At 51.0% G+C, this 23,889-nt stretch overlaps 1 protein-coding gene and 1 long non-coding RNA gene across 5 annotated transcripts in view; one reads left to right on the forward strand and one right to left on the reverse strand.

The window, feature by feature from the left end:
• Positions 1-7,396: 7,396 nt before the first annotated feature.
• Positions 7,397-12,629, reverse strand: LOC143822759 (uncharacterized). Its single transcript, XR_013226253.1, has 2 exons — positions 12,504-12,629; positions 7,397-9,887 (listed from the first exon to the last, which is right to left on the reverse strand). It is a non-coding gene; the product is annotated as an uncharacterized LOC143822759 (long non-coding RNA).
• The window catches only part of INPP5J (inositol polyphosphate-5-phosphatase J), a 43,753-nt gene continuing 28,609 nt past the window's right edge, over positions 8,746-23,889 (forward strand). The window contains exons 1-3 of one of the 4 annotated variants that reach the window (XM_077308308.1): positions 8,746-8,831; positions 19,156-20,015; positions 23,693-23,803. In XM_077308308.1, the coding sequence (XP_077164423.1) occupies positions 8,784-8,831; positions 19,156-20,015; positions 23,693-23,803 (1,019 nt within the window). In that variant the 5' untranslated portion in view covers positions 8,746-8,783. Of the gene's footprint in view, positions 8,832-10,716; positions 10,938-16,941; positions 17,158-19,155; positions 20,016-23,692; positions 23,804-23,889 lie in introns of those variants that run through there. The other 3 variants (XM_077308307.1, XM_077308310.1, XM_077308311.1) reach the window with 3 other exon arrangements.

The following is a 23,889-nucleotide window of genomic DNA, read 5'->3' on the forward strand; positions in this document are numbered from 1 at the left end:
TGATGTATTTCGGATCTTGTGCACGCATATCATGCATGTTATCCAGTGCATGGAGACACGTCATTCAACTACTGTTTGCCTGGGTTAATAAAGATTGTTGTTGAGAACACCAGGAGAGGCCTGCTGGATGAGATCAGGAAACTGGGACTGATGTTCTAAAAATTAAGCTCCGCCTTCACGGGAACATGAGATCATCTGGAAATTTCCATTAAAAAACAAACAAGCCCCACTAGCGATGCCTCTGAGACATATCCTGCATGATGGACTATGTTGCAATCGCTGCTTGTTTGCACATGGGGCTAATTCCTGCTTTAGCTCAGAATTGGCCCTGGTCTGGGGCACCTCCAGGGCTGGCTAGACTGAGAGTGTGCTGAACAGTGCGCCAGCGCCCCCCCCCGTGCAGGCTGCTTTGGGCGCGAACGGCAGCTTCCCAACCGAAGCTCCCAACCCTACAGTTGGTTTCGCTGTAGCGCCCTTGGCAGGCCCGGCATCCTTTTCTGCTTCGGAGCCAAAACTCATCAAGATTCCCAACAAGAGATCCACCAAGAGCCAGCATGAGAAACTCAAAATAGACATATATAACTTCAGTACTGATGAGTGACAAGCCCATAAAGTTTCTGGAGTCCACACCTTGGTTGTTATGAGTTATGGCTGTTATGTTAGGAGGCATCACTCAGGAAATCACACACAAGAGCACCTTGCATGATGGCTTTAGCACCCTGGCAGAAATCTGGGCGTGGTTTGTCTGTGGATGATGGGCACAGATTTGCCTCTCTCCTTTTCTGCAGAACATCTCGAAGAAGCCTTTTTGCCCCAGAGAAAACCTTGGCCTGCCAGTCCCTTTGCAGACTGGCAGTTCCAGAATCGCCCTGACACCCTCCTTTGACTTAACTATCTCCGTTCCTTGTTTTAGCGGCAGGGGTGGTCAAACTGTGGCTCTCTAGATATCCATGGACTACAATTCCGGGGCTCATGGGAACTGTAGTCCATGGACATCTGGAGAGTCACAGTTTGGCCAACCCTGAAAGCCCCATTTGTGCAGTCTGCACTGAGCCACACTTGGGTCTGGAGTTATAGGCTGTGGACCCCCACCATGTGGCATGTTACACACACAGACCACCCCCATCATCCCTGATGCATCCTGCTTTCTGGCAGACCCCCAGTCCTACCCACCCCCTCTTATGCACAAGGATTCTCTGACCCCGTCCATTTCTTGTCTCTAATGCCTATTGTCATGCGTAATTTATCTGTCTCTAAACAAGGTGTGCCTGTGTGTTGTTTTGAGATTTCACTGGGAAGGGTGGGAGAAGCACCCCTAGAGCCTCAGAGATCTGTATTGGGAGGCACACCCCTGTCCCGTGTCAGCTCTTCTCCAGGGCAGCCCAGAGAGCAGTGGAGCCTGTACAACTCCTGAGGTTTTTTCCTTCTGATGCTCTCCTCTGGGCTCTTCACCTGGTGCCCCCAGGCACAGCTGTCAGCACTAACAGGGCACACCTGTGCACCTCAGGACAGCTGGGCTGCCTGTCCCTGGGCACCCGCCTCCCTAACTGCAAGGGCTGTCAGTGGGAGGGAAGTGCAAACAGCCAGAAGGGCCTGTTGTTCTGGCTGTCCTCAGGCTGTCCTCCGCTTATTCCTCCAGGACTCCCTTTTGCACAACACCAACTTGAAAAACAGATTTAGGGTCTGCTGGGATTATCATGACATGGGCCAGTGTCTGCTCCCAGGAGGTGCATCCATTTTGGAGTCAAAGGTCACCCACCGAGGTGGAACCAGGTATTTCTGCACCCCAGGTATTCCTTCCTTGGAATGTGGCATCGCACAATCTGAAAAAACAAAAGGGGGAGGGGGTTATTATATGTGAAAGATAATTGAAATCAGTAGCAGTACTGAGCTGGAAGTATTCCTGAGGTTTTTGTGGAGTGGTTCATAGTGTCTGGAGAGAATCCTGTCCACGGCAGCAGCATCCTGCCATCAGATGAATGTACCTTGGGGCAACACAGAAGTGGTGTCCGGAAGCAGAGCGGGGTAGCTCAAAGTGACTGACTGTTTATTGGAAACCTATTGGGCATCTTCCTTTGCTTAAGGTGCAGTCCTCACCAGGGCCTGAGCAAGTGGGTAACTGGCATTTCATTTACTATCAGCAAGCCAGAATTTGATGGGTCTGATCAGCAGCTGTGTCCTGTTATGGTCAAAGGACAGCTGTGATTGGATCTCCCAATGGGATTAAAAAAAAAACCTTAAAAAAACCCAACAACCAAGAGAGAAGGGATTTGGTTATCGCCATGATGTGTGGTGAAGAAAGGGCATTTCCTTGTATTGTGTATTTTCTGCTTTCCGAGAGAGCTCTGCTTGAATTTTTTTGATTGCATGCAATTGTTATACAACTGAGGAAGTCCAACGATGAAACTAGATATCACCTAGGATACTAGTCTTTGGTTGTTTTGGTGATGGTGATTACAGATTCAGAAGACAAGAACTTTTCTTCTTGCTTAATGTTGACCTCCAGTTGGAATATGCCAAGCCTTCTGTAACCTATAGGATTTACTGAGCCGCACAGTTTTTTTTAAATTTGCTTGGACTGATGGGCTGTGCTCCAGGCCTGTATCAAAGGCCTTTCATGTCTCCCTTCCCCTTTTCTAACAGGAGATGCCAGGGACTGAAGTGTTGACCTTCTGCATGCAAGACAGATGCTCTACCATTGAACCACAGCCCCTTCCCCAAATGTTCTCTGTTTGCAGATAACCTCAGAAAGGAAAGAAAACCATGATGAGGTGCTTTGTCATCTTTCCCCACCAAAGCTGATTGCAGCTAGGGGGTGGGGGGAGGAAGCATTCAAAAAGGCCAGCAAGAACATGGTCAAAATCAAGAGGGTTCAGAGGAGAGCGACAAGGATGATCCAAGGCCTGGGGACCAAGCCCTGTGAGGAATGGCTGAGGGACCTGGGAATATTCAGCATGGAGAAGAGGAGGTTGAGAGGGGCCATGATTAATGTTTAAGACTTTGAAAAAAGGTAAAGGTATCCCCTGTGCAAGCACCGAGTCATGTCTGACCCTTGGGGTGACGCCCTCCAGCGTTTTCATGGCAGACTCAGTACGGGGTGATTTGCCAGTGCCTTCCCCAGTCGTTACCGTTTACCCCCCAGCAAGCTGGGTACTAATTTTACTGACCTTGGAAGGATGGAAGGCTGAGTCGACCTTGAGCCGGCTGCTGGGATCAAACTCCCAGTCTCATGGGCAGAGCTTTCAGACTGCATGTCTGCTGCCTTACCACTCTGCACCACAAGAGGCTCATGAAGACTTTGAAAGGTTAGTTTCAAATGGGTAGCCGTGTTGGTCTGAAGTAGCACCTTTAAGACCAACAAAGATTTATTCAAGGTATGAGCTTTCGAGTGCAAGCACTCTTCCTCAGACTATGAACTGACCATCATGACAGTGGGAATATATAAGCAAAAGTTAATCCTGTTACATTAGTAAACTTTGTCACAGCATCCAAATACAACCATATGTATTGTCACTTGGAGGAAGGCAGGGAGTGGTTCCTGTTGACAGCAGAGAATAGGATCCGCAGTAATGGGTTTCAATTATGTGTAAAATGGTACTGGCTAGATATCAGGAAAAACATTTTCACCGTCCGAGTCATTCAGCAGTGGAATCAGCTGCCTAAGGAAGTGGAGAGCTCCCCCTCACTGGTGGTCTTTAAGCAGTGGCAGGACAGATACTTATCATGGATGCTTTAGAATCATAGAATCATAGGGTTGGAAGGGACCTCCTGGGTCATCTAGTCCAACCCCTTGCACTATGCAGGACACCCACAACCCTATCACTCATCCAGTGTTACCTGCCACCCCCTTGAGCCTTCACAGAATCAGCCTTTAGGATGATCCTGTATTGAGCAGGGAGTTGGACAAGATGGCCTGTATGGCCCCTTCCAACTATTTTAAGATTCTAGCTCAGGAAAACAGTACAAGGGAAAGATTTTACCTGTCACTGTGGCTCCGGTCCAAACCAAGTCCCTTCCAGCCACTTTTAGGGTCAAAGACATCAGGGGGTACAATTTTGAATGCCCCACTAACTATAGGGCAGAGACAATAGTTGCATGTTCCATCAGGCTCCTCCCCTTATCTGTGCTGCACCAGTGTCACATTGGTCTCCAGGTTTTCCCCTTGGCTTGCCAGCCCCTGATCCTTTCCTAGCCCTAACCCTAAACCCAACCCTAAACCCTAACCCTAATCTCCTCCCCCCCTCAATTCCATCCTCTTCTGATTCCTCCCCAAGTTCCACGTCTCCTGGTTTCCTCGGTGGGCCTTCTCAAGTGGTCTGTAGCTCCGGAAGCCCAAAACCGGACAGTTGGCTATTGTGTTGCTCTGCCAAGTATAATGGCATGGATGCCCTTCCTGTAGGAAGAACGCTAAACTTCTAATAATAACGTAGATAATAATAAACACTTAAGGACTCCCGGCTCTGCAACAGCGAACGGATGAGTCACAGCAATTGTGGGCAAATGTAAAAGCAGAAGGGGAGTCGTGACTCGTGAGTCAGATGGAGTTGCGGGGCCCGCGGATCACGCTGTGTCAAGCGGTGCTCTGCGAGGGTGTCTCTGCAGGGGGCGCTCTCCCCTCTGAGTCACCGTTCATTCCTGCACAGTGCAAAAGGACTCTGCTGATCTACAGGGAGGAGGATGCGTGGGTGGGCTTTCTCTTCCCCTTGGGTCTCAGTGAGCTGAACTGTGGGAAGTCTCTCTCTATAGGAGAGTACACCATAATGGCCGCTTTATATAGGTGGCAGGATCGAATGGCAAAGCTTTTCCTGACCTTGTATTACTTCAAGCCACAGGCGAGAGGTAGAAGAAGAAGAGAAGCTGGTTCTTATATGCCGCTTTTCTGTACCCAAAGGAGTCTCAAAGTGGCTTACGTTCACCTTACCTTTCCTCTCCCCACAACAGACACCCTGGGAGGCGGGTGAGGCTGAGAGAGCCCCGAGATTATTGAAGAAGAGTTGGTTCATATATGCTGCTTTTCTCTACCCAAAGGAGTCTCAAAACGGCTTACAGTCGCCTTCCCTTTCCTCTCCCCACAACAGACACCCAGTGAGGCTGAGAGAGCCCTGAGATTACTGCTTGGTCCAAAATGCTTTATCAGCTTTATCAGCGCCCTGGCGAGCCCAAGGTCACCCAGCTGGCTGCAGAATTGAACCCGGCGCACCAGATTAGAAGTCCACACTCTTCATCACTACACCAAACTGGCTCTGTTATGGTGTTCTACTTCAGTTCCTGCTCTGTTAGGAGGAGGGGAGCACTGTATGTATGTATGTGCAATAAAGAAGCCATCTATTACATGCACTGATTTGATGACCCACAGGTGGGAACCTTTTGACAGCAACCTCAGCCCCAGAAGGTTCATGCATGCTGGGTTTATGCACTCTGAACGTAGGAAACTGCTGGACTCCATTCAATCTGGTCATGTTGGATTGGCAGCAGGTTGCCAGGTAGAAAAGGGTCATCTGCTGCAACACCGGCTTATTCCTTCCAGCTGGAGATGCCAGAGGTTCATCAGGGACATTCTGCCTGCAAAGCAGGCACTGAACCATGGTCCTTTCTCAGGAAAGAGTTATCACATCCTCCAGTGTCAGAATGTTTAATTCCCTGTGGGAACTAGAACACAGTGGCCTACCTCACAGGGGTGTCGTGAAGATAACATGAGTGACAGGAGAATGTCATCGCTTTCGGTCTCCGCTAAGGACAGACGCAGGGTAAGTCGTGTGTAATAAATCTAACCTTTAATGGCAGAAAAGATTGCATCACCTCTCCTATAGCAAGTAGCTTTTACAAAGGGCTCTTAGATCTCCCACAAACAGAATTACTATTAACAGCCCACTTCCTGAACGGAGTGTTCTCAGTTCTGTTCCACAACTCTAACCATGAAAACAGATTATTGTTCTATGACCATGTGTGTAAAGAAGTGCTGGGTTTTTTCACCCTGTTTTTGACTACCCAAAGGAGTCTCAAAGCGGCTTCCATTTGCCTTCCCTTCCTCTCCCAAGAGCAGACACCCTGTGAGGTAGGTGGGGCTTAGAGAGCTCTGAGAGAACTGTGCATGGCCCATGGTCACCCAGCTGGGTGCATGTGGAGAAGGAGTGGGGGAATCAAACCTGGCTCACCAGATTAGCAGCTGCCGCTCTTAACCACTACACCAAGCTGGGAGGAGCATCCTCTTACTACCTCTCCATGGCCCCGAATGTTCTAAATAGCTTTAATAATTTAAAAAAAGAATGAATATCCTTAATACATTTTAAAAATATGCCTTTTAATTTGCAAAAATTATTTACACAGGGAAGAATTTTAAAGACAGGATCCTTAACCTGCAGCCTGGACTGCAGCAATCCATGCTACCCGCTCAGGACTCTGCTGCATGCACCCTGCAGGCCAGACACGAATGCCGGCGCATCCTGCCTGTTAGCTGCCATGCAGCTGCAATGCCACAATGCTCCACCAGAGGGTGGAAATTGCCTCCAACGCCTCACCTTTTAGCAGAGTCTGGCAAACTGGAGATGGGTGCATGCTCCTTTGGGGGGCGGGCTTGGTCTTGCAAAAAAATGTCCAAAAGTTTAATACAGTCTGCTCAGGAACAGGGCAGGTGTGGGTTAATGTGAGAAAGAGCCTGGTGCAGTGGCTCAGTAAGGAAAGCTCCTTGCCAGGTCTCTGAACTAAGACAGCCAGGTTCCTCCTGGCCACCAGCAGGGATGGGGGAAAGGTTGTGAGATCCACGGAGGGAAACTCCTGGAGACATGCAGGTGGAGCCCATGGAGGTCAGGGGCTGGATGTTTAAACAAGGGGGAAAGGAGCTGTCTCAGGTCTTCATAGCCCTGCTGAGTGGTACTAAGTACGGAGCTTCTGTCAGGTGGCCAGTATATACAAATGCAGAATCATCATACTATTATTCATAAGTAACATCCTCAAAATAATCCCGGACCACTCACTCACTCATACATGGGTGAAAGCATAGCTAGAATGCAAAACTATATAGGTTTTATACCAAGCTGTCATGGCTCCCCTTCAAAGGGATTCTGGGAAACGTTGTTTGGGGAGGCTAAGTTTTTGTCTCTGGAAACGCCCCCCACAGAACTACAGTTCCCAGGGTTCCCTGGGATAAAAGAAAAACTCTGAAGCAGATTTAAATGAATGACACAGATATGTCATAAGCCTCTTTTGCATCCAAGGCGTGCTGGTAGTTTATCCTTTTTTTTGGCACCATATGGTTGCCTTCAATTCTCTCTTGTTTGGCACAGTCCAGACAGCCCCACTCCGGCCTACATTCACTCGCCTGTCAAAAAGTCCCTGATGCTGTATCTTTTGCAGCATTTGAAATGGCTGGTGACAGCAGGAAGAAGCTTTTCATGGCTTGGAGTGAATGATTATTTATTGCCTGTTAATTCGTGCAGAGTGAATTCAGCAGCAGGGTCTGGTTAAAGAGGAAAAAGAAGAAGAGTTGGTCCTTATATGCTGCTTTTCTCTACCAGGAGGAGTCTCAAAGTGGCTTCCAATCCCCTTCCCTTCCCTCTCCCCACAACAGACACCCTGTGAGGGAGGTGAGGCTGAGAGTGCCCTGATATTACTGAAGAAGAAGAAGAGTTGGTTCTTATATGCCACTTTATCTGAAGGAGTCTCAAAATGGCTTCCAACCTCCTTCCCTTTCCTCTCCCCACAACAGACACCCTTTGAGGGAGGGGAGGCTGAGAGAGCCCTGATATCACTGCTCGGTCAGAACAGCTTTATCAGTGCCGTGGCAAGCCCAAGGTCACCCAGCTGGCTGCATGTGGGGGAGTGCAGAATCAAACCCGGCTCACCAGATTAGAAGTTCGCACTCCTAACCACTACATCAAGCTGGCTCTCACCAAGGGGCAACTCTGGGCTGGGAGACAGGGGGAGAGAGATGTCTGGACTACAGACAATGGCATTTAGATAGGCACCAAGTGCTTGTGGAGCACAGTGGCTAAAACTCTGAGCTGTTGATAACAGAGAAGGGGGGAGATAGTTTTATGTACCCGAGAGAGCTCTGAGAGAACTCTGACTGGCTCAAGGTCACCCAGCTGGCTGCAGGTGAAAGAGCAGGGGAATCATACCCAGTTCACTGGATGAGAGGCCGCCGCTCTTTAACTGCTACGCCACGCTGGTTCAAAGCACAAATGGACATGAACGGCAAGGCTCAGCCACATTCTCTCAGCTCCCCACCCCCAGCAATATCAGCCCTCCTTGCAGGGCTGCTCGAAGGAATGCAGCTAAAACAGTGCAAGAAGGATTTGGTAAGAATTTGTGTGCTTGTTGTGTGGAACTGGCTGCCAGAAACGTCACAGCCCCCGTGGAGGAGATTTACTGGGACCCAGGCTGTAGGGCGACAGGACAGCCCCTCCATGGCTCTTAGGCTGCTTCCACTGACTTCAAGGCTGGAGCAGGGGGCTGCTCTGCAGATTGGGCTCTGCAGCTCATTTCTCTCTGTCTCCCTGCCTGCTACTTTGCTTCACCCCTGGCGTTGTATTTCCCAAGACAGGCAGGCATTATAACCGGCCAGACAGGTGCAGGTAAGCTCCGGTTTCAGCAACAATATTTAGGACACTTCCGGAACTGATACCAGGCAGTTGTCTTGCGTGTGCGCGCCGGGAAGGCGCAATATGTGTGCACTCCCGCTTGCTTTGCACAGCGCAGACCTCTCCACCCCAGCCTACGTCGGCCCGCCTGTCAAGCAGCCCCTGCACGAAGTCTCAGGCCAAGATTTCTCGGTGTGGAGATAAATGTTATCGCCTGCAAACTGCTGCCGCATGAGTGCGGCGCAGAAACAGGTAAGCTGTCTATTGAACAGGACCCGGCAGACGCTCTTTGGGCCTGAGGGTGGATGTGTACTTTATGAAAACAGCTGCAGAAGGAATTGGAATTGGGTTTCACCACTGTTGTCCTTTTGCATTCTAATTCCAATGTAAGACTTTAGGCAGCTTTGAGGATTCTGCTTACGAAGAAAGTTTATTGCTTCTTTGGACTGAAAGTTTTCCAAAGCAGAATGTTGGACTGCATGGTCCTTGGGCCGATGTCGCCAAGGCACTCCAGATAGATGTATTCTTACTTCATCCTCATTCTTGAATCTTTTCACCCCTGGAGTCTCTCGCAAAGCTCATGCGAGAAAAGAATATCTGCTTACACGGTCATAACATTACAGAAGTTGTGTGGCACGGCGATGGTGAAGAAAACTTACAGGTAGAAAAATACCTGTGGTTTGCAATGGAGGTGAGCCGTAGGTGGATTGGAAGGACCGGTAATGCAGCTTGGAAATCTAATGCTTGGGGACAGAGAAAAGAAAGGGAGTAAGGACTCTTACCGGCCTGTTTTGCGCACACTCCAGTGAAGCCAGGAAACTGGGTGTACTAGGACAGCGCAGGCAAATGAGCCTGACCTGGGAAGGGCGCTGGTAGCACAGACCAGGGGAGAAGGGATGTGGGAAGAACTGGGAACTGCCATGCTCAGGAGATGAAGCAACAGGCAGCACCCTCCCTCTTTCCTCAACAGTGACCTAATTTGAAGTAGGAATAAGAAAAGGAAGAGAGAGAGAGAGAGAATGAGAATGAGTATCATGGGAATCAGCAAAGTTGTGGGGTGCAGGTTTTCAGATTGGGGTTTCTTGCAGGCTGCTCCCCCACTCCTTGGGACACTTTGGTGTTCTTTGGGAGCCAAAGTGGGAATGCCTTCCTTTCCCTTCTTCATGGGCAGTCAGCGCTGCATGCAAAGGGATTGTCCTTTTTATCCAAGGGACAGCAACTTTGTTTGTTTAGAAGGCAGGAAAACAGAGCAAGGCTTCGTCACCGTCTCCCGGCAAGTTTCAGCACCAGCATTTTTAAACAGCTCTCCTGGAAATTTTACAAAAGACAGTCACTGCAGGCTTTGCCCTCATTTTCCCCTGTGCACCTCCCAAGTCTATTTTTAACACAGACAAATGTATTGTGCCCATAACAGCCCTGCAGTGTAGGTCATTGCCATTTTACACTTTGGGAGGGCTCCTGCCCTTTCAACAAGGGACACCCAGATTCCATCCCTCCGCCACATAAGCCAGCTGGGTGACCTGGGGACACTCTGACTCACCCTAACCTACCTCACAGGGTTGTCGTGAAGATAAAATGGAGAAGAGGAACATTGGAGGCTATTTTGTGTTCACGCTGGGGGGGGGGATTGGTTTTGTTTTAATATTTGAAGAAAGAAACAGGAGAACTTGGCAAGGACGTCTCCTGCTTCAGGTTTCGCACCTGCCCGCATCTCTCTTACAGGGATCCACCTCTTAAAGGGATAGCAGTCCGGCCCTCCTTTGGTGGCTTCTCACCTGGACTAGGTACACACTGCACTGTGGATTTCTTTTAAAAAGAAAGGAAAGAAAACCTCGCATGCAATATGGGAAACTGACAACGCGGAAAGCTCAACTGCAGAGGCTGCATGCAAAAGAGGGGCGTGGGGGGCGTTTTGCCTCATTTATTCATCTTTTGCATAATTAATTCGGGCTCTGCTCCTTGTGTAGCCCCGCCCCCCACCTCTGCCAATCCTATTCTCCTCCTGGCCCTGCAATTTCCCAGCCGGGACTGGCCGCACGGCGCCCAGCGACTCTGGGGCTGGACCTCGGCCTGTCGGGGAACTTCTCAGGCCCGCCTCCCGAGGCTCTCGTTGCACGTGCGGCTCCTCGGCCATGTGGCTCCGCGGGCTCCTGCGCCTTTAAATCCTCCGGCAGGTTGCAGGGCTCCTGACGTCACTGCTCCCCGGGGCTGCAGGAGGGAGCGGAGCATCGCCGGCCAGGGAAGCCAGGCAGGATGGAGCCCGCGCCGCCGCCAAGCAGCAGCCGCAGCCGGCAGGGGCTGTCCAGGGCCAGAGCGGCCTCGCAGACCGGGGTTGGGGAGCCGGGCAGCCGCCGCAAGGTAACCCGCTGGCTGGGTCAGCCGCCCGCCCTGCAGGTGGGCACTGGGTCCAGGCAAGGGCAGGCGGCGGCGCCCGGTGCCCCTCTGAAGGAGAAGGGGACGACCTCGCCCTGGCCTGACTCCGCTCTCTAGTCTCCTGGGGGAGGCAGGGGCGTGTGTCTCTTCCCCCCCAGGGTCAGCGAGGGTGCTTCCAGAACCCCCCACCCCAGGAGAGGCTGCCCCTCTCTGCCACCCATCCCAGGCCACTGGGGGAGGGCTCTGGCCAGGTGGACCTGAGCACTTGCAGGCATCCTGCTCCTTTATCTGTGCTGCCTGGTGGGAGTGTGGGTGTCAGTGGCTGTGTAACGCAGAGGGGAGGTGTTGCTCAGGAACCTCAGCACCCTCCCACCCTTCCCTGAGCTTGGAGGGGCGATCCCCCCCCCCCTGCCAAGCTGCCAAGGGGGAGGTTTCCGGGATTCCCGCAGGTGTAGCCGGCTGAAATCTTTTTCGTCACACTCCAGGGAGGCTGGGGCCAGGGTTCGAACCCCTTTTTCTGGATGGGTCTCCAAAACACCTGCTTCTTCCGGTCTGGATGCTGGGGGCTGGGAGCCGGATCTGGTGTTCCTTGGGAGAAGTGCTCAGTCCTTTCTGATGGAGCAGGGTTGTAATGAGGGACCCCCCCCCCCAAATCCAGGGATTAAAGTATCAGTGCTGTCTCTCTGCTTGCTGTGGGTAGTAATGATGGTTTTATGCAGCAATTAATAATTTAAATATTTACACCTTGCTCTTTTCCCGGAGGGGGACTCAAAATTGCTTGTAACATTATTCTCCCCTCTTCCGTTTTGTTTGCTTATTTCATTTGTACCCTGCCCAAAGAGGATCCCCAAGAGACGTCTCATTTCCCTCTCCTCCATTTTATCACAACGGCCCTGCGAGGCAGGATAGACAGAAAGTGTGCACCTGATCCGAGGCCTCCCAGCAAACTTTCAAGGGGATTCAGACCTAGGACTCCTCCCCCCGATTCCAGTCTGGTTCTCTAACCACTGCACCACACTGCCTCTCAAAGTCCAAAAGGGGTGTCTGTGGGAGAGTGCAAGGTAGGGGTCACAGGAAAGCTGGGCCCCCAGCTTCAGTGACATGCACACCCAGTGTGACCCAGCTGGCGTGAGGTCTAATGAATTAGTGAGTTATGAGGAAGGCTTTTAAGGAAGACGGAGAGATAAGTGATTTCATGTTGACATTCTGGGAGGGAGTCTCTCTGGCTTCTCCCCGGAAGTCGCCAGACAAGCAGCTTGGCCTTGCATGCCCTGATTCCTCTCTGTTCTGCCCCTGCGATGGGGTGCCGTCTTCTTCCCTGTGGTCCTTGCATTGCCCTTCTCCCTCCGTGCCCTTCTCCCTACCCTGGGTAGCGCCAGTTGGGCTGCCAGCAAAGGCTGTGGACTATTTCTCAAGTTGCAGCTGGCGCTGTTGAGCCAACACTTCCCCCCTGCCTGCTGGTGGCAAAGGCAGTCCGTTGCAGGCTCCGTGCCACTGTCCCGCCCCTTAGGAAGGATGTGGAGCAGCAATAAGGCCAAGGTGAACGGCTACCTGGCCGGAAGGCAGGCAAAGGTGGGGCCAGGCAACGGAGAGGAGAAAGGAGGTCCCCTCCTGCGAAGGGAGGGCCAAGGGACGTCCTCTGGTCTGTTGTTGTCAGCATGCTGGAGGTTCCCCTTCTGTACGAGGAAGAGGGGAAATGAAGGGCACAGAGAAGAGAAATGGGGACTGGAGAGGGACCGCGGGGCCTGCTGACCCCTCCTTGCACCAATAAGGAAAGCGAGGCATGAGGCTGATTTTGCTTGCAAGGCTGATATTTTGCCTTATTGACAAGACATCTCCTGAAGACAGGGGTAGTCAAACTGCGGCCCTCCAGATGTCCATGGACTACAATTCCCAGAAGCCCCTGCCAGCATTCGCTGGCAGGGGCTTCTGGGAATTGTAGTCCATGGACATCTGGAGGGCCGCAGTTTGACTACCCCCTGGATTAAAGAGTCTGCAGGGAGGGCAACCTTTGGGATGCATTCAAAGGATTGATACCTGGGCAGGGGCTAATTTGTTCTTCTAGGGTGAACAGCCACAGGGTTAAAAATGCTTTCATGGGGGAAGGAGAAGAATAAGCCAGCCCAGAGCAGTGTGGCACACAGTTTGGTACAATCCTGTATCCCTGTCTCACCTTGGGGACTCGCGCTGCAGGAGGAGGCTGGGGAGGTTGCTGCGATTTGCGGTTGCTGTGCAGGACTTGAGCCCAGAACCTGAGTTCAGTGGGAGCTTTGGGGACAAGGCAGGGATCTGCTTCAGAGTACAGGCAGAGAAGCATTCCCTTTGTCCTGGGCAGACACAACTAACCATCAAGTGAGGACGTCCAGCAGTTCAGAAACTGCCTTTTCTAAGAAGGCTGTGTTTTATTACATTTGTTACATTTCTGTCCTGCCCTGTCCTTCCTTGAAGGGGCTCAGAGTATGTTGTTCTGCCCTCCTCTCTTCTCCCATCACAACAACCCTGTGAGGTAGACTGGGTTAGCCAGTAAGCATTGTGGCAGTATGGGGACTTGAATTTGGATCTCTCTTCTTTAACCCTGATATCTGAAGCCTCCATATCTTCCTATTAAAAAGTCACCGGCTGCTTCTGAGATTTTATTTTTGCTGCGAATGTTTTTTTACTGAGCTATTTATAAGGCCTTCTCCATGGACATGGCACTTGGAGAGTATCACAATAAACAGAGAAGTCCCTGTCCCCTGTAACATACAGTCTGGATCAGGGGTAGTCAACCTGTGGTCCTCCAGATGTCCATGGACTACAATTCTCATGAGCCCCTGCCAGCGTTTGCTGGCAGGGGCTCATGGGAATTGTAGTCCATGGACATCTGGAGGACCACAGGTTGACTACCCCTGGTCTGGATCACAACTAGTGAGGAAGGGGTTGCAAGACTCCAAAACAGGGGGACCAAGCTGTGGCTCTCCAGATTTTCAAGGAGTACAGTTCCCATGATCCTCTGCCACCATGGTCAGTTGGCAGGGGCTCATGGGAACTGTGGTCCATGAACATCTAGAGAGCCAGAGTCTGCCACCCGTACTCCAAAGGGAAGGCAGGGGAGAGGTTTGCCATTCGGCCCGGTACAATGTCCTTGTCTGCTCCTGTGTCCTCAATAGCAGCAGTTTTATAGGCAGATTGTTTATCAGTAGGTTGATCATGTTTATTCCCATGCAGTGTCACCTGCTGGTATCTGCAGATCACGCTGCTGTTAAAGGCACAGGAGCATTGCAGACTGCTTTTTGGCAAGCCCGTGCCCTGTCCCCACTCTGCCTTGCATCCCCTTCCCCACCAGTCTTGACTTGGAAAGGTGCTTGGGGCAGAATAGTTTTGAAATCAGCAGGTGAAACTGGTCACACAATCCACTTTCGGAGGGCTGATTTTAAAAAGAAGAAGAAGAAGAGTTGATTCTTATATGCCGCTTTCCCCTACCCAAAGGAGGCTCAAAGCGGCTTACAGACACCTTCCCATTCCTCCCCCCACAACAGACACCCTGTGGGGTGGGTGAGGCTGAGAGAGCCCTGATATCACTGCCCGGTCAGAACAGTTTTATCAGTGCCGTGGCGAGCCCAAGGTCACCCAGCTGGCTGCATGTGGGGGAGCGCAGAATCGAACCTGGCTGGCCAGATTAGAAGTCCGCACTCCTAACCCCTACACCAAACTGGCCAAAGGAGCAGGAGCTAGAAAGAAACTCTGGGAAGAAAGCCTGAGAAGAGCTGAATGCAAGGAAAGGCACTTAGGGGTGCTTGGGTTTTGTTTCCCTTGGGGGTGATGCAAGTGGGGAGATGGCATTATGTCGGAGATATAAGGAAGGACAAACAGCCAGGCCTTTTAAAAGAGAACTTCACATAATAGAAGAGTTGGGGTTTGTGCCCCCCTTTTTACTACCCGAAGGAATCTCAAAGTGGTTTACAATCTCCTTTCCTTCCTCTCCGCATGACAGGAATCTTGCAAAGTAGGTGAGGCTGAGAGAGCTCTGAGAGAACTGTGACTGGCCCAAGGTCACCCAGCTGGACTGCATGTGGAGGAACAGGGAATCCAGCCCAGCCCTCCAATTAGATTCTGCTGCTCTTAACCACTCTACAACTCTTTAAGTTTAGCATGGAAAGCTGCTGATTGGCCATCCCTGAACCACCCCGCTACAAACAGAACCATTTGTCATATTTTTACCCCTTAGGAATTTGGGGCAGTTTATCAGTTTCTTCAGCAGAATGAGAATCAGACCATTCAACCATGAGGCACAATCTTCCGGCAATGTCTTCTGCTTACATATTGTTGAAATGAAGTCAGCTGAACGACACAGAGATCTTTCCACTGTGCCCCCCCCCTTTACTCAGTGGAAGGCTTTTCCACAAAGTTATTGTGAGCCAAATTTTCTTACCGTTGCGTGTGATCCGTTTGTCCTGGTAGGGACCTGTTTACCAGTGAAGGATCTAGGCTTTTCCTTAGGGCGTGTAGCATATTGTGTTATGTTGAGATAATTCAATGTTAGTTAACGGTTAATATCTTTGGACTTTCCCCTCCTTGGTTCTGAGCAACCCGGGCAACTAACTCTGTAGTAAGAAGATAATATTTTTTTTAATGTACTGATTTAAAAAAAAAGAACACGTAGGAGTGGAGCCAGGGGGTGGCATTTATTCTACAAAAGAGGCTGTGATATGAGTTTAACCATCTGTTGTACGGTTGACGGGCATATTCTGAACAGGGTGTATTTTTCAATAGAAGTACAGCATAATGATGGGCATGAGCCGGGGGGATGCAATTCGGTTAGAGGTTCATGTTGTGCCTGCACAACTGCACAAACTAGTTAGGTTTGAGGTTCATGGTGTGATAGAATCCACTCCCCCAAGCATGTTAGAGATGCCGACCTCACAGGGGGTCTCCAGCTGGCTCTCCTCTGCCTGCTAGTGTGGTATAGCAGTTAAGAGCAGCGGAGAGCTGGGTGTGATCCCCCGCTCCTTCACATGCAGCCTGCTGGGTAACCCATAAAGGGGGCACAGTGTCGTATTTGTTACAATACTGGACTGGGATTTGGGTAACCCAAGTTGAAATCCCCACTCTGTCATGGAATCTGGGGCCAGTCACAGTTCTTTTATGACTGTTCTTGAAGAACAGTTCTGTTGGAGCTCTCTCAGCCCCACTTAGCTCACAGGATGTCTGTTGCAGGGAGAAGAAGGGAAATGTGTTTGTACACCACTTTGGGACTCTTTCAGGTAGTGAAAAGCAGGGCATAAAGAACCCAGATCATCTTCTTCTCTCTCCAAGTTTGGTGAGGAGTGGATTTACAGGATCCAAATTACAGCCCCTAAAAGAAGGTGACCATCTGTCATTTCCCCAGAAAGCACTTTCCTGCCCTGGATGCTCATCTATTTGCCCTCCAAGTTCCACCTGCATTGGTCAGCATTTACTTAGAGCTGAGACTGGAAATCTACCCATTCGCAAATCGCCAGAATCTCCCTGAACGTCTTGGAAATTTGTAGCAGTTGGCCTGCTGTGAGCTTCACATTGCGACTCATGAACTGCCCAAAATTTATAATGAACTTTTGTGCCTATTCTAATGCTGCACGAACAGGCTACAAAAGAATCATTCCATGTAACAACCCTGCGAGGTAGGCAGCTGCTGGTCCTGTTTTAACAAATAGGGATCTGAAGCTGGAGGGGAGAAAGTGAGCCAAGGTTACCCCCTGAGTTTACTTAGAGCCCCTCGCCTGTTTTGTGCATATGCCCAAAAGCTCTTAACTAGACTGAAGCTACCCGTATCTGAAGGCACCTTTTACATGCCCCCTGAGGGTGGTCCATGAGACCCTGTCATTTTAGGGGAGGGGGAGGGTCTTTCAATAGTTATGCCAAATATTGGGAAACCTGCACACTCTTCTTTCCCCTTCTGGCCCTGGAACTGGGTACTGCAGAGAGAACTCATTGGCTCCAAAGTTCCATGGCTGTTGGGCAGGGAAAAGAAAGGCAGCACCCAGACCCCAGGGGAAGCTGGGCATGGAGGCATGGGAAGGCCTCATCTCTGGCAAAGAAAGCCCGAGAAAGGAAGTAGTAAGGATGGCATCAGCTACCACACTTGGAGGGGCTGCGAAACCACAAGAACAGACGTTTAGAATTCAAGATGCAATTCCTTCCCTATGAAAGCGGGAGCTTTTGAATCGGTTACCTGGACCATCCAAAGGTACACCTACGTGGGGAGGAGTTAAACCCACCTAGAGCCTTCCTGTGGTTCTCAACCTTCCTAATGCTGCAACCCTTTAATACAGTTCCTCATGTTGTGGGGACGCCCAGCCATAAAATTATGCAGGTCTTCTTTCACAGAAATTAAACTGACCAATGGTGTTGAAAATCCATTGTTCATGATTGTATATAAATTGGTTTCCCCCCCCGGGGTTTCTCAGTTCAGTTCTGCCTCTTGTCCCATCATGCCGATCTCGCTCTTTTCCGCTCCTTCAGACAGACGAACACTCAAACTCAATCGACCACGCAAGGCTGTTGTGTAGATGGTGTCTCCTGGCTAAGCTGTTTGCCCTGCCGCGATCCCCATGAAAGGGTTGTTCGACCCCCAAAGGGGTCCTGACCCCCAGGTTGAGAACCACTGCTTTAGGTCATGGGAAATTGCCAATAGACAATTGGATCTGTCAGTGCCAACCCCAGAGGTCTTAGACCTGGGCCTCAGTGGATTTAGGAGGATATAATTCTGCTTAGAACGGCAGCAAGTCCCAGCAAATTCCCCTTTTCATTGAATGCTGACAGGGAACAGACAAAATGGGAGGAATTCATGCGGAAATAACCCAGAGTACTCCTTGCCATTGTGATGGCTAACAACTTGCAGAGCTTCTGAAAAATGTCTTCTTGTATATTCTGAACTGGACACAATCTGGACACACATTTTGGGCACCATTAGTGATGGTGCAGTAGAACACACATGTGAGTTCAGACACATAATCTGCCAGAAAGTCCTCTTGTGAAATCCCATTTCAGTGAGTGAGAGCTGTGAAAGAGCATGATAGCCAATTTCAGCGGGACATGCGCAGGAGAACTTCCAAGTGACATGTGCCGGTTAGTGAGGGAGGAGTACCAAAGGCCTCACTTCAAAAAGGACATGGACAACATTGAGAGGAGAGTGAAGAGAATCATCTGGGGACCAAGCCCTGTGAGGAAAGGCTGAGGGATCTGGGAATGTTCAGCGTGGAGAAGTGGAGAGGGGACATGATTGCTGCCTTTAAGTATGTGAATGGTTGTCACTTAGAGGAGGGCAGGGAAAAGTTCCTGTTGGCAACATAGGAGAGGACCTGAAGTAATGGGTTTAAACTGGTGGTCCCCAACCACCGGGCTGCGGCCTGCTGCCGGGGCGCAAAGGCCCTGGCACCGGGCCGCGGCTCCCTCTCCCCGCCCCCCCCTGCAGTAAGAAACTTCCCAGGCCGCAAACTTGCATCCCGGAAAGCTTCTTACTGTGGGACGGGGGAAGAGGGAAGCAGGGCCGCGCACACGCAATGCGCACGCATGGCCAGGCCACACAGATGCACTATACGCAGCCGGAAAAGCGCATGTGCTGCACTTCCGCGCATGCACGTTTTCGGCCCGAAGGAGGCTCAAAGCGGCTTACAGTCACCTTCCCTTTCCTCTCCTCACAACAGACACCCTGTGGGGTGGGTAAGGCTGAGAGAGTGTTGATATCACTGCTCGGTCAGAACAGCTTTATCAGTGCCGTGGCAAGCCCAGGGTCACCCAGCTGGTTGCATGTGGGGGAGCGCAGAATCGAACCTGGCATGCCAGATTAGAAGTCCACACTCCTCACCGCTACACCAAACCGGCTCTCTTTCTTGGGTGATAAGAAATGCTACAAAGTGCCACTGTTCCTCCAGTACTGCATAAAAGGGGCAGGAAGAGAGGAGGTGGGCTTTGGGCTAAACCTGTAGCAGGCTCGAGGAAGAAGATGAGGGACTGTGACTTCTTCCAGGGAGAGGAGATGGCAGAGGGCGTACCTAGAAAGGGTTCCAAGTGGGCCCTTGTTCAGGATAGATAGCTCTTGTTTGATAGGGGGCTTGTCTCCTGTGGGGAGCGGAGACCTTTAGTGCAACCAACGGCCATAGAGGTCTTTTTCAATAAAAGGATGCCAGACAATACTTTGTGGCTTGCTTGTTCTAACAAGCTGTCTCTATTTTCCTTTTCCAAGATGGAGCCGAGTCACCACGGCAACCTGGACCAAGGCCCGTCCTCCCCTGTTGGGACTCAGCCTGTGTCACCCCGGGGCAGCATCGTGGGATTGGTATCACCTGGGTTGTTCCCCAACCAGCTCAGCTTGGATGGAAGTGTTCGGTACCAGCCTGAAGGATCCAGCAGCTCCGTCAGTACTGTGTACAGTGGGGGGAATGTTTCTCGTGGGTCTAGGCCTGACACCCTCTTTGACTCTTCCCACGTCCGGTCGCAGCCTGAAGGGACACGCCTCTTGGGGCTTGATGAGAGAGCCGGCAGTAGACATATCCAGCCTCTCTCCCTGGACATGAGCAGAGCTCAGCCGGAGGGCTCCGGTGGGTCCCAGATGTTCAACACTCCAAGTTTACGATCTCCAGTAGAACTGCGTCCGCTTTCTCCGGCCTCGGGCAGCTCCTCTTCCCTTTCTCCAACCTCAGTCAGCAGCTCTTCCATGAAACTTAACCAGTCTCCCAGTCGTGGCATTATGCCCGGGCTCTGCGCCTTGGACCCTATGACCTCTAGCATCTTGGCTACCATGGAACTGAAGGACACCCTCCCAAAGGCCGAATCCAGCGACCATATTTGCCTGAACCGGACGGGCTCGTCCCACAGACCTATGTCTCTCCCCAAAGCTGTCTCTAGTGAGTACATTTCAAGCGGAAGGGTTGCCCCTTCAAAATCGTCTATGCTGGCCAAGGCTGAGTCAGAGGAATTCATCTCCTACGGGAGGATGGGGCACTCCTCCAAATCCCTGGATGTGAGCAGCAGCAATGTTAATGCCAAAGAAAGTCTTCTGGGAAGATGGAACAAGCCCAAGCCCAAGCCAGTCAATGAGTTTCGGTGAGGCAGAGCTTGATAGGCTGCTTGGAAGGGGGAGGAGGATGCCTCGTGGAGGAAATGGGTCTGCTCAGGAAAGGGACTGAGGGTCTCTCTAGATATTGGGCCACTTTTATACCAATTCAAGAAGAAAAAAAGTGGGTTCTTACATGCCGCTATTCTCTGCCAGACCCAAAGCGGCTTAAATTCGCCTTCCCTTTCCTCTCCCCATAACAGACACCCTGTGAGGGAGGGGAGGCTGAGAGAGCCCTGATATTACTGAAGAAGAAGAGTTGGTTCTTATATGCCACTTTTCTCTACCCGAAGGAGTCTCAAAGGGGCTTCCAAGGGCCTTCCCTTTCCTCTCCCTGTGAGGTAGGTGAGGCTGAGAGAGCCCTGATATTACTGCTCAGTCAGAACAGTTTTATCAGTGCCGTGGCGAGCCCAAGGTCACCCAGCTGGCTGCATGTGGAGGAGTGGGGAATCAAACCCGGCTTGCCAGATTAGAAGCCCGCACTCCTAACCACTACAACAAGCCGGCTCTTTCCCCCCCTCGCAAATTCAGTGAGGGGTGCTTTAGTGAGGGTGTGGAGAAATCTCTGAGAGAATCCTGTCCTAACTACCTCATAAGACTGAAGTTTAGGGACCTTCCCCGAAGAGAGCAAGTTTCTATTAAGCTTGCCTATATGTTAGGTAAGCCACCTGGCCTGTGCATGCAGCAGAATGAGATGGTAGAATTCTGAGCTGGCAAAACAGACTCTACCACTTCAGAGTACAGAAGGGGTGGGTATGTTGCACTTTAAATATTTTTTTCCCCATGGAAAAATTACCTGTAAAATAAAACAGGAGCCCAGGGCATCTAGGAAAGACGCTATTGTATGCCCTCATAAACCATACTAGTTTTCTGTTTATTAAAGTAGGGGAACTGGGAAAAAACGAGTCCCCCTCACTTGCAGTTTGTAGTGGTGCCGTCCGTTTAACACCTCAGCTACCTGCCACCTCGTTCTGCTTCAGAGATACACCCTGTTCCACCTGGCACTGTGGTTTAAGTTACATTTGGGTGACTTGAAAAACATTCTTTCAATGCAGTTATGGGGGTGGGTGGCATGGGAAGCAATGTCTGTGTCTGCAAGTGCCAGTTTTGCATTGGGAGGTGGAGTCAGTTCTTCAGAGCTAACGAATCTGGAGTGAAAAAGCAGAACCTCAAATTGAGTGTCCTAATAAATCACGGAAGGATGTTTTTCACAGTTGGCGGAGGGGCAGAAAGGCAGAAAGGAGTCCCTCTGTTTGCTGAACTTTTGAAGAGCGGAGTCCAGGACTCCTGGGCCAAGGCAGGCCTCGTGATATTAGTGCTTTAAAAAAAAATGTCCTGTTGAGTCACAACCCCCTCGTGGCAACCACTTCCACAGGGTGTTCCAAGAAAGAGGTGAGCAGAGGTGGTTGTCCATTGCTTTTCTCTATGTAGCAGCCCCGGTCTTTCTTTGTGGTCTCTCTCCCTTCCAAGTATTGCCCTTGATCAGTTCAGCTTAGCTCCCCAGCCCTGGTGCACTTGAGCCAAAGAGTGCTTAGATAAGGCTGTTTCAATAATAATAAGGCTAATAAAGAAGTTCCTGACAGTTCGAGCGGTTTCTCAGTGGAACAGGCTTCCTCGGGAGGTGATGAGTTCTCCATCTTTGGAGATTTTTAAACAGAGGCTGGATAGCCATCTGACGGAGAGGCTGATTCTGTGAAGGTTCAAGGGGGTGGCGGATTACAGTGGATGAGCGATAGGGTTGTGAGTGTCCTGCATAGTGCAGGGGGTTAGACTAGATGACCCTGGAGGTCCCTTCCAACTCTACGATTCTATGATTCTAGGCTCCATCCCCAAATTTCCAGGAGTTTCCCAAGCTGGATTTGGCAGCTCTCCGCCTCTTCCCTCCTGATGGCCAGGGGGGACCTAGCAGCCCTCCTCTTAACTCAGGTAGCCATTGGAGCTGCAGTTCGTAGGAGAAAATGTGTGTCTGTATAGAAGCACAAGCTTCTGAACCCTGCCTGCTTGTATAATTTATACGATTGCACTGATATCAAAAGTTAAAAAAAATTACACATGGCACTTGCCAGACCATTAGCCGCCAGGGTAGGCTCTCTCGGGGGCCATTCTTGTAGCCTGAGAGTGGGGAAGGATGGGTTTTAATGGGGATTTTATGATTGTTGGGCTTTTATGAGGATTATTGTTACCAGCCATGAGCCACTATGTGGCAGGATATAAATGTAATTATAAATAACTAAATAAAATAAGCCATGGTGCTTCAGGGAACCCAGAACTGGTGTTTCTGAAGAACAATCACTTGAAAGCCAAAATGGGGAAGCCAGTGATGTAATTCCCTCTAGTAGTGCCCTGGGCTGGGGCACTTGGCAGCCAGACTCAGGTTCCCTCCATGCAGCCTGGCAAAGGGACCATTCTGGCTGTGCGCAAGAGGGCCATCACGAGAAATAGGGGCTTGGCATTGGCACTTCTGATCCCTGCTAAGGAATTGTCCCTGTCAAGGAAAGAAGCTTGCCGTAGTTTTGGGGTGGCAGCTGTGGTTCATGGGAAATTTATTACTCGGACTGCAGGAGCCTCAGGGCTGCTGGACTGGGTGGTGCGCGATGCTCTCTGGGCAACAGACTCCCTTGTGTTGAGGATGCTGCTCAAGGCAACTGGCTGTTTCTTCATCCCTGTAGCATGCCTTTCGCTGGCTCCAGAGGTTAGAAGCCAGCTTGGCTCCCTTTCCAGTACGCTATTTAATTGCGCTAATGCCCCAGGACTGATTGCCACACGGTGCCCGTGAGCACAGGCCGCCAAGGACACATTGGCAGTTGGGCATGCTACTGTCGATCACTTTAACACTTTGCATTTATAGGACGCTGTTCAAGGATTGGAAACACTTGGTATTTATAGGGCGCTGTTCAAGGGTTGGGAACCCTTTGCTTATATTGTTGCTACACTCCTGGAAACACATTAGATGATTTGCCAGTGACCAGCCAAGTCCCTCTTGAGCTTTGTCCTCTAGTCCCTTGTTGCCAGCCTCCCTCTGGGGCCTGGAGATCTCCTGCTATTCCAACTGACCTCTGCAGCAGAGAGATATTCCCCTGCAGAAAGTGACTGCTTCGGAGGGTGGATACGATGCCATAATGCCCTGTTGAGCTCTCGTCTCTCCCCAAACTCTACCCTCTCCAGGTTTCTCCTCCAAAATCTCCAGCTTTCCCTTCCCAGAGCTGGCAAACATTGTATAAGTTCCCGGGTTACCAGTTCTGGGCTGGGAATTTTGGCGTGTGTGTGTGTCAAGCCCAGGGAGGACAGAGTTAGGAGCAGGGAGGGAATCTCATCTCAGCAAGACATAATGCAATAGACTCCACCTTCCTAAACAGCCATTTTCTGCAGGGGATATTATCTTGGCCTTCCAGAAATAAATTGTCATATTGGGGGTAGGGGGTGGGGTGTCTCCCAGTGCTACCTGGAGCTTGGCAATCCTAGTAAGTGACTATAGTTTCTCTACAAAATCCTACATTGGTGGACTACAATTCCCATGAGCCCCTGCCAGCAAACGCTGGGACCATATGGCAGAAGCTAGCAGAAGGGAGACCCCGCTGTGCACTAGCCTGTAGGTCTGTGTTGGGGGGGGGTCACCTGCACTGGATCCAGTTTCTCATTGTCCCTTTCCTGCTGTTCCCTCTCCTAGCATCACTGTGGTAACCTGGAACGTTGGCACAGCCATGCCCCCCAGCGACGTGACCTCCCTCCTGCACCTCAACACAGGGGATTCCAACGACACCGACATGATCGCCATTGGGTAAGGAAAACGGCTGGGTGGGCTGGGGCTGTTCCTCTGGAGGGAGGGACGGGGGACCCCTGTCCAGGGCAATGTTGACAGTTCTG

This window comes from Paroedura picta, chromosome 13, assembly GCF_049243985.1.
Source record: "Paroedura picta isolate Pp20150507F chromosome 13, Ppicta_v3.0, whole genome shotgun sequence".
NCBI classification, from domain to species: domain Eukaryota; kingdom Metazoa; phylum Chordata; class Lepidosauria; order Squamata; family Gekkonidae; genus Paroedura; species Paroedura picta.